The 20,708-nt window shown below is 41.1% G+C and overlaps 1 protein-coding gene across 1 annotated transcript in view; it reads right to left on the bottom strand.

Moving 5' to 3' along the window:
* Positions 1 to 227: 227 nt before the first annotated feature.
* The window catches only part of TLK1 (tousled like kinase 1), a 72,150-nt gene continuing 51,669 nt past the window's right edge, over positions 228 to 20,708 (bottom strand). Inside the window, exons 6-21 of the mRNA XM_056861379.1 lie at positions 20,593 to 20,679; positions 19,642 to 19,731; positions 17,761 to 17,853; positions 17,309 to 17,419; positions 15,562 to 15,698; positions 14,709 to 14,897; positions 14,299 to 14,365; positions 10,830 to 10,927; positions 7,127 to 7,208; positions 5,754 to 5,845; positions 5,580 to 5,669; positions 5,111 to 5,280; positions 3,232 to 3,367; positions 1,792 to 1,903; positions 1,426 to 1,533; positions 228 to 407 (exon numbers count right to left, since the gene is read on the bottom strand). Of these exons, the coding sequence (XP_056717357.1) occupies positions 231 to 407; positions 1,426 to 1,533; positions 1,792 to 1,903; positions 3,232 to 3,367; positions 5,111 to 5,280; positions 5,580 to 5,669; positions 5,754 to 5,845; positions 7,127 to 7,208; positions 10,830 to 10,927; positions 14,299 to 14,365; positions 14,709 to 14,897; positions 15,562 to 15,698; positions 17,309 to 17,419; positions 17,761 to 17,853; positions 19,642 to 19,731; positions 20,593 to 20,679 (1,839 nt within the window). The 3' untranslated portion in view covers positions 228 to 230. The remainder of the gene's footprint in view (positions 408 to 1,425; positions 1,534 to 1,791; positions 1,904 to 3,231; positions 3,368 to 5,110; positions 5,281 to 5,579; positions 5,670 to 5,753; positions 5,846 to 7,126; positions 7,209 to 10,829; positions 10,928 to 14,298; positions 14,366 to 14,708; positions 14,898 to 15,561; positions 15,699 to 17,308; positions 17,420 to 17,760; positions 17,854 to 19,641; positions 19,732 to 20,592; positions 20,680 to 20,708) is intronic.

Consider the following 20,708-nt stretch of genomic DNA (forward strand, 5'->3'; position numbering starts at 1 on the left):
CCCTTCCACATTTCCAAATGAAAGTCGGGAGGGTATATTTGTTCACAGACCATGATCCAGAGCCCCCATTGCATGAAATGACTTTTCTGTAGAACAGCCACAGTATGGAAACACCGCCCCGTCAAACTTGTCCTGCTGTGTAACAAACACTAATCAGGTGTTTCCAAACGAAAGTCCACTGTGACAAACTGTGAAGGTATCACGCGGCAAGCCTTCTGCGTGAAGAAGTCTCAGAAGGGAATAATGCCTGATATAGGTGGCGTCGGAGAAGCTGCCAGTCCAGTCATATGCAGGTTTCCCGAAGAATTTGATCTTCTCATGTGTGGGAGAAGGTAAGCGTCGTTAGCCAGTTGATGGACATCAAACCGGTCCTCTTTACGGTACGCCAAGCAGCGTCTGATGAAGGCCTGCGGGAAAAGGAACACAGGTAAGCAGACCCTTTTCACAGTAAGTGCGTTCTGCTTATGATTCTCCTCTCTGATACAAAGAATTGTACAAGATTCATAAAATAAAATATTTAAGTGGTTCAGTGGTATCTTGATCCTACTATAGACACACACTCACTGGGTGGTACAGCACAGTGATTAAGAGCTACCAATTTCAACTTGGTGCTGAACTCACTGGATGTTGTAGACAGGCCATTCTCAGCTACAGCTCTCCCTCCAATCCATCTTTCTTTAAACTTACAAGATTCTTAGTACTGTGAATATTTATAAAGTGCTTTGACAATTTAGCATTTATAGAGCACTTACCATTCTGCAATACTTATCAGCTGCATTACTTTTAAAACTGCAGTTACAAACAAGCATTTATTGGCCCAGCAATTCATTAATTGTGTAACTTTGTTAGTTTGTAATTTGATGGCACATCTTTTGGTGTAGATTTTGAATTTGTTTTGAAAAAAAAGAAGAGTTGGTTTTTATATGCTGACTTTCTCTACCACTTAAGGGAGACTCAAACCGGCTTACAATCACCTTCCCTTCCCCTCCCCACAACAGACACCCTGTGAGGTAGGTGAGGCTGACAGAGCTCTAAGAGAACAGTGACTAGCCCAAGGTCACCCAGCTGGCTTCATGTGGAGGAGAGGATAATTATGTTGTTCTGTGGTTCTACTTCTGAAGTTTGTACAAGCTAACTACAGCTAGAGCTATCAAAACACAAATCAAACTGAATTTTTTTCTCATGAACTACAAAAAATTGGAAACTTTACTTCAATATGTGCATTAACATTTATTTTTTAATTTACTTTGTACTTAAAGATATTTGTCAATACTACTAATGTTGTTATAAACTTATTTATATTTTGTGCTCAGGACTGTCTTTTTTAATGGGAGTTCCTTGATTTTTACCCTAAAAAGAAATTCATCCTGAGGAAGGTTGCATTGTATTCTGCCAGAATGTACGGCTTGAGTTCACGAAAATTACCTTGGCTTCATTGCTCACAACAGGCTTCACTGGAAATTGTACTTCAGTGGCTTTTAATATTGTATTTTCCTGAAGGATATCTTGTTGGGATTGGTTATGGCCAAACGGCTGGAGGAAAACAAAATAAACCATTTGTATCACATGACACAAACAGCCCCAACACCCCAAATCAGTGGTACCATTTTCCTTATGCTAAAGTTATACTATTTAAAACAAATATTCTCAAATGCTAAGAAACATAAGCAAAAGCTGACCTACTATACTTTGCTCAACAAAGGAATTTTCCTCTCCAAGGACCAGATTGGAGACTTGAGACCCATAAGCAGCAAATACCAGAAAACTCTACACTCAAGAGTTTGTTTTTACCTTCCGGCCATATAGACACTGGAAAAAGATTACACCAACTGACCACACATCCACCTTGTTGGAAATCTTTGGAGGCTCTTTCCCTACAACAAAACACTCCGGAGGCAAATACCTGCAAAAAGACAAAAGATAAAAAGTAACTTATAAAGAGGCACACTAACAGAATTCCTTCTTCAGTAGCAGACTATAATTTTTGGAAGTGCAAATTAGACAGATGTCTTTAACAGGGGTTAAGCGCAAGCATAGCTACAGGGAAAGTGCATAAAGGTTGAACATGCATGTTCATTTCATATATATTGTTGCGAGGGAACATACAAAATTAGCAACACTGGGAGAGCTGGCAGAAATCACCAAGAACCAAACTATTAGACTGCTGAGACTTTCAAGCTGTTGTTATGGATTTAGATTGCAGCTTTGATTCTTCTAAGCTGTTCCTCATGAGGGTGAGAGAATCGTGGACCCAGGGGCAAAAGGGGAGGCAGGAAGTAGCAAAAAGAAAATAACACAATATCGACACAAAGCTGGAGTAAACTACAGCCACAGCCTCATTGATTATAGCCATTTGAACACTGGCAAGGCATGGGGGACGGATCCATGTATTGGCCTCTTGTTCGATGGCAACCCTCCCCAGCCTACGTGCTGGGTGAAACTGCATGGGATGGCAGATCTTGGGATCCCACATGGGCACAAAGCCATTGCTTGGTTCTCCTGCCACCTGGGAGTGAAACTGGATGACAGCCCCTGAGATGGGCACTCCCCCTAATGTCTCCACCCTCAAGACTCCTCGAGGGGATCCTCAAAATGGAGGAGGACAGGCATGCAGGCACTGCCTCCTCCCATTGGATTTGGCCCAATGCCCAAACCAGTTACCACAAAGTTGTGATGAAAACCTACAAACTGCGCAAGCAACAGAACACCCCTGGACACCCACAGATTAAAGGAGGGAGGGCAGGGAAGCCAAGATGACTGGGTCATTCGGGGTCAATGGCAGGGACCAGCTATAAGGGGACCATGTGGACCAGAGAAGGAACACTGTCCTTCTGGTCCGCTCGAGCAGCCCTGCCCCGAGCTCTCAGTGCCACCAGTGACTGGCACTGGAGCCAACACTTCAGAAGCCTTCCCAGAAGGACCAATGCACCGGGCTGCTCTGGTGACAAGGAACGGGGAGCGGCATCTCCAGCTCCCTACACAAACAAAGGGCTGTAGCAAATCAGGGGAAATCAGCAGAAATAGATCCTCTCCAGTCTTGCATTGGCTCTTCTACAGAATAAAGCTCACACAAAAGAGTGAAGGTGTGAGGGGGGAGGAGAATTTCTATTAATTCCCCTTTTCGCTAAAAGTAAGGACAACAAATGCTTTTCATTCATTACAACTGTTGTCGAGTATACAAGCAGTTTTCACACACGAATCAATGTGTAAAATGCAATAAAGTAAGATTACCAATAAGTGCCAGCTCCTTGGGAAGTTAAGTCCATCCCATCCACTCCATAGCTGTCATCATCCATTATTTTGGACAGGCCAAAGTCTGTGATTTTTATTTCTCCACATGCTGTCCCGTCTACCAAAAGAATGTTTCCTACACCCAGCAAAAGAGAGCTCATCAAAAAGGCAAGTACAGCCCAACAATGATAAACCAGTCTTTCAAATTCACTCAGAAGACAATTTTACACAAGTTAGATACTGTAACCACAAGCATGTAAAACATCACACAACAAGTTCATGGTCTGCACGCTTATTGGACTGCTTCAAAAGTCGCCCAGTGAGAGAAGGTAGCCATAACCTACTTCAAAACTGCAAATTTCAAAACTGTCTACCATGTAGTCTCACCTCCCCAAGCTTCCATTTACTGCACAGATGTTTCAAATCATCATTGATTTATTTTAATATTGCAACAGTGTTATTCCTTTTGCCCTGGCTAAACACCAGCTTCTGAAACAGTTTTGGTAGCTCTTTCATTCTGAAGCAAAATAAAGCAATAGCCTATACGAGGGGCTTTGGCTCAGTGGTAGAGCCTCTGCTTGGCATGCAGAAGGTCCCAGGTTCAATCCCCGGCATCTCCAGTTAAAAGGGACTAGGCAAGGAGGGGATATGAAAGACCTCAGCCTGAGACCCTGGAGAGCCGCTGCCGGTCAGAGTAGACAGTACTGACTTTGATGGACCAAGGGTGTGATTCAGTATAAGGCAGCTTCATGTGATAAGTGTATTATTTTGGGGGAGGACTATGGCTCAGCGGTAGAGCATCTGCTTGGCATACAGAAGGTCCCAGGTTCAATCCCCGGCATCTCCAGTTCAAGGAACTAGGCAAGTAGGTGATGTGAAAGACAGCCTGAGAACCTGGAGAGCCGCTGGCAGTCAGAGTAGTCAGTACTGATTTTGATGGACCAAGGGTCTGATTCAGTATAAGGCAGCCTCATGTGCTCAAAAGCCTCCAAAAATCCTGCAGCATTTCAGCATATTTAAATAGAAAAACTGACTGATGAACAGTTTCTGGTGTGAAGTAGATGAATCATGTACTCGGTCTTTTGCAACTCACTGTTGGCTGCACAGCATAAAGGACTAAACAATTTATTAGTAGAAATTTGTATGCCAAATGACTGCGGGCAAACTTTGGTAGTGAAATGGAGCCCATGGTCAAAGACAGCTAATAAACTTTTTATCGCTACTTTAAGGCATATAAATGAATCTTCAGAGTGAAAAAGAAAGAACTTATGGAGGAGGACATAAGAGGGGAGAGTGATCAGTGAAAAGACTGATTAAACCAAGTAATCCCAAACTATTTCCTTTGCTAGTACATGAGGGATTAGAAGTAAAGGAGACCCTTCCCCCCACTATTAAACAACCCTTCCTATATTACAATGAAGAAGAAGAGTTGGTTTTTATAGGCCGACTTTCTCTACCTTTTAAGGAGAATCAAACCATCTCACAATCTCCTTCCCATCCCCTCCCCACAGCAGACACCTTGTGAGGTAGGTGGGGCTGAGAGAGCTCTAAGAGAACTGTGAATAGCCCAAGGTCACCCAGCAGGCTTCATGTGTAAAAGTGGGGAGACCAACCTGGTTCACCAGATTAGAGTCCACCGCTCATGTGGAGTGGGGAATCAAACCTGGTTCTCCATATTAGAGTCCACCACTATGAACCACTATACCACACTGGCTCTCCTACAGTATAAAGGAAAATCAAAACTATGTGAGATCCAATGGATTTGACAAAGGGGGAGAGAGGGAGCAGAGGCTGCTGCTTCACTGGTGAGGAGAGCATCTTTTAGAGAGATGCAATACAATGCTTACTGTTACAATGTTTTCCAGTAGTTCTAATTTACCTGGTTTAAGATCATAGTGTATTATAGGTGGCTTAATCTCATTGAGATATCGAAGTGCATTTACTATTTGCATTACAATGGACCTTGCTTCTTTTTCTGACATTAATTTATGTTGCTTGAGATAGAAATCCAGATCATTGCCTTCACAATATTCTAATACTGTACAAAACCTAAAGGAGAAAAGGGGAAAAAACAGAAGTTAGGCAAGAAAAAACAGGACATCTAATTATACAAGGGAAATCTGAACATTCATCTTCATACAATATTCTTTTCAATGTCAGTATTCGCTGTTATAAAAGCAAAGCCTATTGAAAAACCTAAACAATATAGAACTCCCTGCATTCAGAGGATCTGAATTACAGAACATATCAGGCAGTAAGGCCAAACACCACCACCAATATAAACTATACTCTTTCCTGGAGTTATCTGGACTCTTCTTGAACAAAAATACTTCATTTTGCATACTTACGTATCTGTATCCAAGGAGAAGTAGTCATAGAGTTTTACTATCCTTGGATGATCCAGCTCTTTGTGTATTCTATACTCTCTGCAAGCATGCCTGAAAGAGAGAGAACTAACCATGAACCCCACGAAAATACTGTTTTCACTTACCACAACAACAAAAAGGTGTTTAAAAACGTACTTATGGTAGTTTTCCTTCTTCTCGTCCCTCCAGCTTTTGTTGAGCTGGTGTATCTTCACAGCAGCGTATCTTTGTTCGTAGAGATCAAAAGCCTAAAATACCCATCGGGTGAGAGCAGTAATTATGGACTGTTGCTTGTGTTTAAATAGTTCAAAACATGCTGCATGCGACAAATACATTATAGCTACCCTTGTTGTTTTACATGGGAAGACACACTTCGTACCCTTATGAGCAAAACTTAAATAGTACTTTATAGCTTTAGAGATAAGGTTTGGAGGTTCTAGCAGGGGAGCGCAGCTATTGTATACCCTTGACCGAAGAACGGTACACTCCTTCTATCTGGGATGGTCGTCCTCTTCCACTGAGCGTGCAGTTTTGGGAGGGACGCGTGTGTTAAGTGCGGTCAAGTTGCCTCCGATGGCGACCCTATGAATCAGTGTCCTCCAAAATGTCCTATCTTTGACAGCCTTGCTCAGATCTTGCAAATTGAGGGCTGTGGCTTCCTTTATTGAGTCAATCCATCTCTTGTTGGGTCTTCCTCTTTTTCTGCTGCCCTCAACTTTTCCTAGCATGACTGTCTTTTCCAATGGCTCTTGTCTTCTCATAATGTGACCAAAATACGATAGCTTCAGTTTAGTCATTTTAGCTTCTAGGGTCAGATTAGGCTTGATTTGATCTATAACCCACTGATTTGTTTTTTTGGCAGTCCATGGTATACATACCATACATACATTTGTACTATACATCTCAGGAAACTCAGGAGAACTTGTCTGCCTAACGGTGCAAAGCAAATGTGTTTCTGCTTACTTCTGCAGCCAGTGACATGCAGCATTGCTATCTGCCTTACAGGCTACTTCGACACACACATACCCTGCACACTACTGCACATAATGAGACAGAAGCACTTGTTGGACTTGCATACTTTTGTCCCACTCCTTTCTTCAAGCAGAAATGTGGTAACAAGGAATGTCTTGGGAAAGCTGGTGTCCCAAGCGGACTGGCTCAAGCCCATGTTTGTATACATACACTATTATACAATTAGAGTTGACACTCAAATAAATTTTAATGGATTAACCATATGAACGTTAGCTGACAAATCTGTTTACGTATGACCCCACAATATTCATAAAGATAATGCAGTTTTTAAATAATCATGCACACTGTATTAGAAGACACATACACCAGTTCTGCATTTTTGGTTTACTGCCATTAATTTGTATCCAAGGAAATTTTAGTTTTGTATTTCAAACTGATAGCTTTGTTTTAAATTGATGTTAACCACCGAGTGCTTTGTGGAGCCATGCTGGCAGGCTGCAAAGACTAATTGCAAATGAAAAAATAAATTTAAAATTAACCCAAACAAGAGACATTACCTTATATACTTCACTAAAGCCACCTCGACCAAGTAAATGAAGTAACAAATACCGCTCATTTAACGTGGGGTGATCCTTGAACCTTAAAAAAAGAAAGAAAAGAAAGCAAAAGTTTGGCTCACTGTATAATAACACTTCCCAGTATCCACTTTCTTTTTTTAAAGCTGTGATGAAAACTACTCAAATAGTAACAGCATTCTTCAGGTATAATGCCAAACGTTTATTTGGAAGTACACGGATTAACCTGGAAGGAATCTCTGGCCACCATGTCCCCTCTTTCCACTTGCACGTGGTGATTCCTTTGGTCCCATCCCAGCACACAGCAACTCTGATATGCATTGCAAGTGACAAGCCGTAGCTTCCCAGAGGACAGAGTTAGTCACAGACCAGTAAGAGAAGGAATCCACCAGTGCGCAAAGAGAGGAGGGATGTGTGCAAGCCCAAGGCTGCTGTTTGGGGCTGCCTCTTCTGGCAACCCCCCCCAAAAGACATTACATTCCACTGATGTTAATTTTTTGATGGTCCCCAGCCCTAGGAGTGTGCGGCTGTCCTCAACGAGAGCCAGGGCTTTTTTGGCCCTGGCTCCGGCCTGGTGGAATACTCTGCCTGGTAACATCAGGGCCCTGCGGGACCTGTAAGACAGAGCTATTCCACCAGGCCTACAACTGAGGGCAGCCACAAGTGTTATGAATTCTGGTCTCCCTACCCCCCTTTTTCTCTTTTATAACTGGTGTATTTTATATCATATTATAATATTTTTTTATTATAACTGGTGTATTTTATATTGGTTTTTTTTTTTCCGCCTGCCTGCTTGTTATGACACTTGCTATGAAGCAGCGGGTACAATATTAATTTGTGTGCCATCTGGTTTTAATAGTTTATGAACTTGTATTTTATTGTTTAAAATGTTTTTATTGGTATTTTTTTTTTATTGGTGTGTGTGTGTGCATGCGTGTGGATGTATAATATAAGAAGAGTTGATTTTTTTTATACGCCGACTTTCTCCGCCACTTAAGGGAGACTCAAACTGGCTTACAATCACCTTCCCTTCCCCTCCCCACAACAGACACCCTGTGAGGTAGATGGGGCTGAGAGATCTCTAAGAGAGCTGTCACTAGCACAAGGTTACCCAGCTGGCTTCATGTGTAAGGGTGGGGAAACAAATCCAGTTCACCAGATTAGCCTCCGCCGCTCATGTGGAGGAGTGGGGAATTGAACCCGGTTCTCCAGATCAGACTCCACCACTCTTAACCACTACACCATGCATGATTTTACCACCCTGAGTATGGTTTTGGCTGGTGAGGGCATGCTAGAAATTTAATTAATGAATAAAATAAAATAAATAGGCTCCTGCCTATCGCCATTACACCTGAACCCAGCCAAGTGTAACATTATACACAAGTGTCATTTAGATACAAATCAGGCTCATGTAAATTCACAGTGGGTAGCCGTGTTAGTGTCTGTAGTAGAAGAAAAGAGCAAGAGTCCAGTAGCACCTTAAAGACTAACAAAAATATTTTCTGGCAGGGTATGGCTTTCGTGAGCCACAGCTGGTATCTGAAGAAGTGAGCTGTGGCTCACGAAAGCTCATACCCTGCCAGAAAATATTTTTGTTAGTCTTTAAGGTGCTACTGGACTCTTGCTCTTTTCTATTACTGAAGTACCGTATATACTCGTGTATAAGCCGAGTTTTTCAGCCCAAAAAAAGGGCTGAAAAAGCCGAACTCGGCTTATACAAGGGTCAATACGGTAGGAGAGGGGAGGGGGGAGGAGGGAGGGAGGAACTTACCGCTCACAGCCTCGCCCGGGAGCCTTTCTCCTGCCGGCAGGGGCCTTCCTGGGCCGGCAGAAGGTCCCTGCCGGCCGCTCTGCCGCCGCCCAGGCAGCAGGGAGCCTTTCTCCTGCTGGCAGGGTCCTGGAGGGGCCGGCAGGAGGTCTCTGCCGGCTGCTCCGCCGCCGCCCAGGCGCCTGGGCGCCTTTCTTCTGCCGGCAGGGACCTTCCTGGGCCGTCGCCGCCACCCACGCGCCCAAGCACCTTCCTCCGGCCGGCAGGGGCCTGGAAAGGCCTCCTGCCGGCCCAGGAAGGCCACGCCGCCGATTCGCCGCGTCTCCCGGTAAGTAGGGGGTTCAGGGGCTCTTCCCCCTCCCCCCCTTGGATGGCACTGGGGGTGGGGTGGGGTGGGGTGGGAGGGCCTGGGAGGCCGGCGGGAGGGCGATCTGGGGCAGGGGCCCTGCGCTCTAAAATGGCGGCCGCCATTTTAGAGCGCAGCATTGCCGGTAAAGGGAATTTCTTATTGACCCTCGGCTTATACGCGGGTCAATAAGAAATTCCCTTTTCTGGCCTCAAATTTGGGGGGTCGGCTTATACTCGGGTCGGCTTATACCCGAGTATATACGGTAGGTGGGACATAAGCACTGATTTGTGGTTCCATGCTCAACTTTTCCTGCATGCTCTCTAGAGCCACCATCTGGCAGTTACATATGCGCAGAGACCGGCCTCCTGCAGGATGGTGCCGCCGAGCCAATCAGCTGTTCAACAAAAGGGGGATTACATTGGCAGCAAGAGTGGTCATTGCTATAAAGTGGAAATTGGAAGCCTGTCCAGACATAGAAGACTGGAAAGACAAAATAGCAGTGTATGCAGTGATGGCTAAATTGACAAAACTATGTGAATAAAAGACCCAGTGAAGAGCTCAAGAAAAACTGGAAATTATATAATGCACATGCTTCGTAAATTATGTTAAAACTTGAAATGAAAACATTTAGTCATAACACTATACAGGAATAGTAAATAGTAAATAACAGAATCTAGCGAATATAAACCAGTCTATATAAGACTATATGGTAGTCAGTATGATTTAATAATAGCTTGTTTTAATATGTAAGTCTGAAGTACCAATATTATTATGAGGTAGAATGATTGAATAGAAAGCAGTTAACTCAACATTATTAAGCTATAAAATTAAGGACAGAAAGTTATAATAGTGTATTATAGGGGAGAGTGTAAGAAGGCAACAAAAACTATACATGTTCACTCAATTAAAGCCTTTTTGTCTATGTTAGTTTAGGTGTATGTAAGGTAATGTAGTGTACTGCTTGTGTTCTATGTGTTTGTTCTGGTGTTTTGTGTTTTATACAGCTATGAAATAAAAACTTAATTAAAAAGGGGGATTACATTTATTTCTCCATGTCTCATTTGATCAATATTAAGCTTTCTAAAAAAAAGTCCTGTATATGAGTAGGCACACATACATTATACAGAAAACCAAAGTACAGCCACTACACGTTTAAATAAATTCTAGAGGCAACGCATACATAAATTCATACTGAATTTCATGTGAAACGTGGGATTTATTAAATATATAGCAGCTGTAGTCTGGTTTACTATTCCAGATATTCCACTGCAGTAATTACTTCATGTTGAAGCGCCTTCTTCATATTAGCGCCACTGATCCCACTTAAGTTTTCTTAAGTAGCTGCAATGTAATGCATTTGAATTATTCTAGAATCCCACCAGTACTTTTGGAAGTACAATTATATTAGCCTACTTTAAGCTAAATACATATACATAAAACAAAAGAGATTATATGAGAGCTATATTATGCATTGGTTATTTTCCAGATGTCATCCATTCTGAAGGTAATAATAAAGAAGCATGATTTATATATCTACATATATGCAAGATTAGAATCCAATATCATACTGTGAATTGTCTTCATTGTTTATTCTTTTGAGCTCTCGTATATGAAGATTTCTAACTCTTTCCAAACGTTCAAGTTCTGCTTGTATTTCAGCTTCCTCCTGCAAGTAAGACAAAAGTCAACTATGAAAGCTCAGTCTGTTTTGTTTACACTCAGCTTTTGCAGTTTTTTTTTTTACTGATGCCTCAACAGCGGTGGCTGTGACAGATCATCTGAGAAACTTAACTATCTGTGATATATATGTACCTAATTCAAGAAATGTGACCTTCCAAATTTTTTCCTTATATGTACTGCAGGAATTCTAATCAAGCTGAAAGGCAGCTGATTTCATACCTAAACTAAGTAAGATATTATTTGGGAATTGCTTTGACACTGAGGTGCACACAATAGCTCTAACTGTAGTTACTGTTTGTACAAACGTCAGAGGTAGAACCACAGAAAAACATAATTATTCATTATAACATAAAACTATTTATTTAATATACAATAATGACTGAAGTATAGTTCGCCTAGCATGTCACAAAAATGTTACTACTGTTAGCTCAGCCAAGCATATAAAAAATGAAAATAAAATGGCCAATATTATAACACCACTGTGCATATATTTATATACATTATTTCAAACAAGACTACATTTTAATATATATATGTATACACACGTGTGTGTGTACACATACATTTGTATACACATACACACACTGTGCAGTTCCTTAGAAATGACCAGATGTATAACTAATCAAAGCCCTACATTATCTTGATGGTTGTATATATGTATTCAACATGGTGAACTAACAGAAACCACCTCTTGATGCTTTACTAGTAATGTTTTTACTGCAAGACCCATGATATATACAGTATCTCTGTAACAGATTCTTATTCTACATAACATGTTGGCCCGCAAGTCTGACTTTTCCATCATGAATTCTACAAGGATCGCGTTGCTAGTCTTGTTACAAAACACACTCGTTGATGTACTTTCATGGAGTGGACCTCACTTCATCAGACAGGAAAAACTGTTAAGAGGTACAGTCTGACATTGCTACACAAAGCTCACATGTACGCAAGATGAACAGAGTGACCACTCACAACAGCCGTAATAGATGATAACTCAATCTTCCTAGACTTCCAGGCTAATTTAACACCTGTTCTGTGAAAACAATATAAAACTTCTGAGCTAGGATTTGTATGCAAGAACGTTTTTAGTTATCTTGCTTAGGAATTTTAATTCAGCAATTTCACACTGCAGACTCCCTTTGAAGTTCTTTTGTTGAAAAACTGTGACTTCCAGGTTAGTGCAACCTCTTGCTGAACAACAACTAGCAGCTATTTTCCTTTCCTTCCATTCACGGTTTTAGGGATCTAATCCAAAGGCTCTTCTGATCCTATTTGTCACATTGTCATTGTTTCTAAGACAGTGGAATGAGCAATAGAATGAGGGACTGCTGGTAATGTCTTTTCCTGAAGAATGTTCCACTACAGGAACATTAACGCACTCCTTTACAACTACAAGCTTTCAGTGCTCAAGGGAGCAGTAGTATGAAATAACTGGCAAATTGAGCTTGCCTTATTCATGCAACAAAATTACCTTTGCTAATTAAAAAAAAGTGTCAGAGTATTATGTAGATAGCTTAGTTATGTGTTTCTCGTTTACAAAGTACTCACATTTTATAATGTAATTGAAACACTGCAGAATACAGTGTTAATGTTAATGCACAGAGTAATTGCTCTCCCATGAATGTAAAAAACTCCACGCTGATATGGAATTATGGTTTAAAACGCCACATTAAAGTTTGACTACTCTTCACTGCGTAACTGTGTAAAATTATTCAGATGAGCTTTCCACAGCAGATGCTGGAAGCACTACGTGAATATCCTACACATACACAGTTATGCAATACTAACCTATACGTTCTGCATGGTCAGAGACTACAATTTTGCCTTTTTGTTTAGGTGACTGTGACAGACTTATAGAGCATCAGTGGTGTACTCTAGGCAAACAGCTCACCACATGGTAAAACAGTTGTTCGACTGTATCATTCAGACAATGTGTGGAGTGGCATGAATGTTATTCTGGGTAGAGCGTTCATTCTTGCTCAGAGGAAAACAGGTAAGAGACGTCTACCAGGGATCATCCTGCTACTTCATAACTGCAGACTGAAGCGGCACAGTCCGGAACAGTTTTATCCTTCAACAAGCTGTTTGGCTTTTGAATTTAAGTGATCTGATGGATGCTTTTCTCGTTTTTTTTTTTAAAGAATGTCAAGAGACTTAGAGCTTCTCTAGATAGATGTTACTATTCAGACTCAGTTTTGGCAGCCAGCCTCTTCCCTTCCATCTTAGCTCCACTGACCATCTCATCCCTGCCACTCATGGCCATGTAAGGGCCCATAAAATGTGGCTTCAGGCCACGGAAGAACAAAGGCTGAGAATTGGCAGAGAGTGGGAAATATCAGAGCGCACTGTCTGATCGTATTATACCTCATCTGAGAAACAATGACAGGCCCAGAAAAATTCAGAGCCGCCAAGGCTTTTAGACTATTAATCAAGGTGCATCTTGCCACAAAGGCTTATCATCTGGAACAAAGGGTACCCTTTTCGCTTATTAATATTCCTCTATAACAACAAGGCTGTAGCATAATGGAATGGTTCAGGAGGCTGTTTTTATAAACCGAACAGGATTGTAGTCTATTACACTGCTTATGGTCCTGCATTGTCTTCTTTTGTAACTCCATTTTTTTCACGTTGATAACCCACCATTCCTGACACTTTCTTTGCACTGCTTCTAATTGTTGCAATCCTAGTACTATGGCACTGTTTGTTGGATGCCTCATGCTATTTTATGGCATTGTTTTGCACTCTGTAACCTGTCTTGAGTCTCAGTGAGAAAAGTAGGCTATATAGTAAATGCATGGTGTGTACACCAAAATTCAGTGGAAAACAGCCCCCTCCCTAGGACTTTTCTTCAAATTTTCTAATGAAAAACCGGGAAATTTTAGGCACCGCTGAAAAAACTTCCTATTAAATATATTTTCTGCTTCCAGAACGAGTGAAATAGGCTAAGTTAACACAGGGTTAACACAGCAGTTTGCAGCTCGCTCGCTCTCTTTAGCATTGGGTGTCTTTGTCATATGGCTTGTAGAAAACTACAATATTTACACTTTTAAATTCCATAAGTATGCCAAATAATACCTTTTATGTGCTAAGTTATCTATGATAAATTTTACATTGTTAAAGCAGAGAAACACATTTAAGCTTGATAGGAAAGTACATTTCTGCAGATATTTAGACTTTTCAAATGGCTTCAAAATTTCCAGAAATTTTAAATCTCTAGTTCTTCCTCAGAATGGCCAACTCAGGCATCACTGTTCAGTATAGCACTATTTTGTAAAGCAGGTTTCTCTTGTAACTATTACTTTTTAAAACTTTAATGTGACTGGATGAATAGAAACACAATCGAGAACAAAAACATACCTTTTTGAGATGTCCTAATCTAAGCTTGAAAATTTCTTCTTGTTCATGATACTCTGCTAACGTCAGCCTGTAAAAGTTAGTATAAATAATAAACTATTTCAAGAATGTTACAAAACTAGCTTATGTCTATATGATTTATATAAAGCACATTTTATTAATCATCAGAACGCCAATCTTTCTGGAATCTTATGAAACAGTTACATTCTAGATGGCCAAGATCCTGGTCATGGAGTAAAAGGTTCCAAGTACTGAAGATTATCATTACCAAACTAGTTTATATCTATATGATTTATATAAAGCACATTTTATTAATCATTGGAACACCAATCTTTCTGGAATCTTATGAAGCAGCTACACTCTAGATGGCCAAGATCCATCTATAGAGACAGGAAAAACCCATCCAAACTTACAATTGTGGTAAATTGGGTCTAACAAATGGATCGTTTTCTGCTCCGTTGACTGCTTTATTTTTCCTCTGTTTAGGTTCTGAATTGGCAGAGGGTGCCTGTGAATTATTTGTCGATGGAGGTTTCCGCTTCGCCAGAAGTTTCCTTTGCCTTTCAATATCTTCCCTTTGTTGATTCACCCATTCCTGTTGCCTGCAAACCCAGAATGCCATGTGTCAAAAATTCTTCTCTAAGTTGATCAACGCGACGTATTCGAGTCACACATTCTAATACACACAATTCTTCCTCTCACTCCCACCCCACTCCTCAATTAGCAAAACTTCTCCCCAGCCTCCTCCCCCTCTGCCCCGTCTTTGCACAGACACTTTGTGGGGTGGCAGCTGTTTGCTTCTGGTGACTACTCTCCCTTCTACTTTATGCTAGCAGAACCCCACCAGTCACCTAGGGTTGTTGTTCCTTGCTGCTCCAATATGGATGCCGGAAGAAGCCAGTACACTGCAGTACACAGATATGGCGCACGCTCTTTACAGAACAATAGCCCAGAGGCCATAGTTTGAGAAGCAGCAACCCAGATTTAAATAAGTTCCACCTGGAGACAACTCATTTAGTATGTCTCCTTTTTTTTCTTAAAGGCTTTCTGAGAATCGGTCATCTGTTCCCTTTCAAAGTTACGTTACCAAACTTAAACTCATCATTCTCTGTTGATTAAAAAAAAGCTCTGTACTGTATTCTGAAATTTCAAAAAGCGTAGGTATGAAAAACTAATTCCAACGCGAGCCACTTTAAGTAATTTAAAAACCCCACTGCAGGGACCGGTAATTACTGACAATTTTAAAAAACCATAACATTGACTAACTTCACAAGATTCTGAAATGCAAAGCCATCTGTCCACTGTTCGGTAAACGAGGCACCATGTCGAACAGTTGTAAAATGCCCTAGGCGTAATCTGTCTTGCATACTCTTCTCTCTGCTTGCCAGTTTTTCTTGTGTGCTCTAAAAAAAAAACCCACCAAAATATTATTAGTTAGAAGAAGAGCCTTTTCAAGAGCATTAGCACATTCAATGGAAAGCCATTGCTTATCGGTTGTGCAGGACCCAGAGAACTTTACTCAAATCCTCTCATCACCTGAATCGACACTCCCTCATCCCCCACCGACATTTAGTACATCAGCCGAGAGTGCGAGCACTGCCCGAACATCACGGCCACCTATTTGTTAGCGCCTTATGACATCAACCGTGACAAGTGATGCTGCTGAAAGCTGTGACTCCTTAAATTCTTTATGAAAGCCTCCTGCTTCTGAGACACTTTATGCTGTGTACAGTTTTGATGCTCTCTGCAGGAGGAAAAGGGGAAGTGATTGTATGCTTACGCTGGGAACTCTCCCAGCTTTTAAAAATACACTTTCCAATTAAGAACATTCTGCAAGGTATTAAAATACTAAAGTATGCTTCGAAGAAAATATTCGAGAAACTAGGGTAGGCTCCCTCATGCTGGCACTGGAAGGTAATTGCAGGGCCCACTCCTGTATTTAAATACTGAACAAAGGAAGTTGTCATAAGAACATTAAGAAAGGCCATGCTGGATCAGACCAAGGTCCATCAAGTCCAGCAGTCTGTTCACACAGTGGCCTACCAGATGCCTCTAGGAAGCCCACAAACAAGACGACTGCAGAAGCATCCTGCCTGTGTTCCACAGCACCTCATATAATAGACATGCTCCTCTGACCTTGGAGAGAATAGGTATGCATCCTGACTAATACCCATTTTTATTAGTAGCCATGAATAGCCCTCTCCTCCATGAAAACACCCAGTCCCCTCTTAAAGCCTTCCAAATTGGCATCCATCACCACATCCTAGGGCAGGGAGTTCCACAATTTAACTATGCGTTGTGAATACTTCCTTTTATCTGTTTTCAACCTCTCACCCTCCAGCTTCAGCAGATTACCCCACATTCTAGAATTATGGGAGAGGAGAAAAGACTCTCCCAAATGCTCCCCATAGGGCACTTGCTCTAGTCCCCTGATCATTTTGGTTGCTCTTTTCTGCATCTCCTCAAGCTCTGCAATATCTTTTTTTAAGGTGTGGTGACCAGAACTGTACACAGTATTCCAAGTGAGGCCTCGCCATAGATCTGTACAAGGGCAGTATGATAGCAGCAGTTTTATTCTCTATTCCTTGTCTAATTATGGCCAACATGGAATTTGCCTTTTTCACAGCAGCCGCACACTGGGTTGACATCTCCATCGAGCGATCCACCACCCCAAGGTCCCTTTCTTGGTGTGTCACCTAGGGTCCATTCACATACCATCACAACAGCAAAGCAGCGTCTTGTCCATGGCTGCAACCCAGGAAGGGTTGCACAGAACTGACCCACACAATTGGCCCTGCCCATATGACTGTAGCCTGCATATACTGCTGTAGCATTACTGCAGTGGGAAGGATTCACAGAGAGTGGATTGAGCAATAACATGCAAAGCAGTCCCAGAGAGCTCCTTTCCCACTTTGGTGTGATCCAACGAGTAAGTTTTAGCTTCTGCCTTTACAGCTGTACATAATCTATAAGCTCAAACAACCAAACGTCTTTTGCCATACATTCAACTTGCCTTTTCAATCAGAAGTTTCTTGCTCATTGAAATGCATTTGTTTAATCTTTCTTTGTATTTTTCAAGTAGCTTTTGTTGTTCATCTATTTGTCGTCGTAGATCACAGTTAGCCTAAGAATTAAAGAAAACTATGATCAGTGTATACACTAAAACAAATCCCACACAAACACAAGCTGTATCCCACAAATAACCCTCACACAATTCTAAAAAACATTAAATCTTGTCCACAAAGGAAGAATTATTAGCTTAGAGAATTAAAAAAGGACTTCAGCATACAAGGTAAAAAAATAATTTGGAGGAAACAAGGTAAGGAAGATATATACGCACACTGTGTGTCATTCATAATCTTGGCATCTTCAGTCAAATGGAGTAACAAAAAACCTATTTGCCATCCTAATGTGCTCTATTATCTTCATAAATTTGATACCCAATCTTACCATCATCACACTTACCCTGAGCAAATCATCTATACGACCTTCCTTCTTTTCCAAGTCTTGATTTTTATTACTTTCAAGTGCAGTTAATTTCAGCATTGTGAGATCAGTCTGTGTAAAGAAAGGTTGGAAATGCAAACAAATTTAGCAAACACAACGCGGTTATAAATCCCTCATAAGGCAACCCGGACATTTGTCAAATGGCCTGTTTGCATGATACAAAGAGCAAATGTCCCCTAAGTAAAGCACACAAGAGGCAGCTCCCAGCTCTTCTCCACTTAGTTTTAGTACAGGATTGTGCTGCACTGGCTGCAAGTAAGGCTCAAGAGAGAGATGGGAATAGACCACCACATTAGGGCCCAGGACTTGTCTATCCTTCTACCTTATGAGCTACACATTTTGCAAAACAACAACATGAAAACAGAAAGGCAGTGAGGATTGATTCATATGGCTATCTCCCCTTTCAATGGCATTCTTCATCCAAGGGTAGTAACAGCAGTGAATCTCTCTTTGTGCTTGAATTTCCACCCACCACTTTCCATGGGTTTGAGAGGCTCTAATTTTCAAGGGAAGTGGATGCAGAAGAGGCACCAACAATCTGATTGAAAACTTTGGTCACCAGCCTGCTTGGAATCAACTGAGAAACCAAGCTAAGGACTCGTCAGCTGCTCAGCAACAAGGAAGCCAATTCAAGGTCCAGCTAGAAAACTAAACCATCAGAAATTTGACAGTAAAAGGACTGTACTCATCAGAAGATCCAGGATAAGATTTTCACTAAGGCCTTATACGCCTGGCTGTTTCCCTCTTGGTCACCCTGACTACTTCGGGGCTTTGTTTTGATTATGTATGCATTTTCCGACTTTCAGAGGTAGCCTCGCTCTCTCCATGCATTTCCCCTGCATTTTCTGGATACTGTTTAGCCAGCATCCAGAAAATATGGGCAACATGCACATAAACGTGCAGGAAGAGCAAGGTGACCTGAGGGTCAGAAAATGCACACATAATCAAAACAAATCCCTGAAGGAGTCGGGGGGGGGGTGTTACCACGAGGGAAACAGCCATGCATAAAAGGCCTAACTCAAATATCCACCTGAAACAGATATTGTTACTTTAACCACAATCAGGGTTGTGTACATCTGTGGAAGTACATTTAAAAAGTCACAGAATATGGTAGTGGGCACAGAATTCAGCTAAGAATTTGTGCTTTCCCTTTTTTTAAAGAATGGCAAATTTCTATTCTTACATCTGGAAAATATGTTTGAAAGAATATTGACAATGACTAGAAAGGTGACTAAATAAGTTTCAATTACTGGGGGAGGGACTTCCATGTTCTTGCCTCTCCGATGGGAAGTAGAACTAGAACACATTATGAGGAAACTGCAGAACTGCCCAAAATAAGAATATGCAAATTTGCTATATTTGCCTGTTATACTGATCACACCGTTATACTGATCACACAACTCAATTTTTCAAGGCATATAGTTTTAATTTTATCCTTTAGTGCAGAGTATGCACAACCTTGTTTATACAATTATCTGAATCCTCCCATTTCTTCCACTGCTTGGATTGAAGTTTTTACTATCAACTTCAACTTTCAAGATCACAACAACAAAATCCCAAAGCACTTGGTCTGAAGTTTCGGTCAACATCTCTTGGGAAATCACACAGTCAACATATGTTAGAAGTAGTTATGAATAATAAGATGCAAGCTATTGTTTTGTCTCTTGCTATCTGTTTTAACAGTTCATCAATGCAACAGATACTTCAGTTTAAGCACCTGCAACCTTTTCTAAGCGCTACTTCCAAACCACAAAGGGAAAAAAGGGGGAGGAGGAGAAGAACAATGAATCTCAAGTATTCTTTAGCATTGAATACAGAACTACAACCCAAAGTGTTTACCTGAGTAATTTTAAATGACAACTGCTTTGGTTGGGTAACAGGGTGGTCCCCAAAAGATAGTGCAGTAGGAGAAGGACTATTCTGCCGAACCTAAAACAGGCACATACAAAACAGTATTTGTATTTTCACTGGACAACTTTAAAGACAATAAAGTGAAAAGATGAATTGATAAAACTGCTCTGAATAAGAAAAAGAGACTGTTCAGAGTTTGGTCTTCCACCATCCTTTAACTTCCTCATGAGTAAAGGAGCCACCAAGTCACTGGATACAACAAGAACAACTGGAACCCAACAGTTGTTCACTCTACAGTATTAAGGCTACGTATTAAAGATAATGAATTGGATACAATTACTTCATTATCCTCCTTGTTCATATCAATAAACTGAGAATGTTGTTTGTAAGAGATGGCATCTCTGCTAGAGTGACTTTCTTCTATACTGGTATCATTCTATGTCAGTGGCCAACTGCCACTATGAGTTTCTACTACCACAAACACTTGCTACATACAAGCTATCTTTTGAGGAGAAAATATATCCTTTGGAGGTCTGAGGAAAATTGTTAAGTGATTGTTGCAGCTTCAAAATATTTTTTCATTCAAGGCACTCTCACAAAGATGACCAAAAGTTACTGCTATGGGAAATTAAGAACTAGATTACTCTTCCAGAGCATTTTTGAAAGTGTACCTGTATGCTAAACTGATAAAATAGTTTCAATAAGAAATATGGAGTTAGCTACAACAAGTGCTGAAAGTTAAAAATGGAACAGTCCTGAGGCAGTGCCCTGAACAAAGTTTGAACGGGAGCTTTCTATGCAAGCACATGGGTAGGAAAACAGAAGTATGACAGAAGAGACAACCATCAAAACCCACAACTTCTGGAAAGTTAGCTTTAAAGAGTAGAGGAATTCTCTACTGAACGGCAACAACGAAGACCCCTGCAGATTAAAACTTACGGAAGAAGGGGCGGAATGTGAGTTTTGAGGAGAACGGATTGCAGGAGGCATTCCTCTTACTGGGCTTGACCCATTTCCACCTTGGTACTAGAAAGAAAAAAGAAAAAACCCAAAAA

The sequence above is a fragment of the Euleptes europaea genome, chromosome 15, assembly GCF_029931775.1.
Source record: "Euleptes europaea isolate rEulEur1 chromosome 15, rEulEur1.hap1, whole genome shotgun sequence".
In the NCBI taxonomy this organism is placed as follows: Eukaryota; Metazoa; Chordata; class Lepidosauria; order Squamata; family Sphaerodactylidae; genus Euleptes; species Euleptes europaea.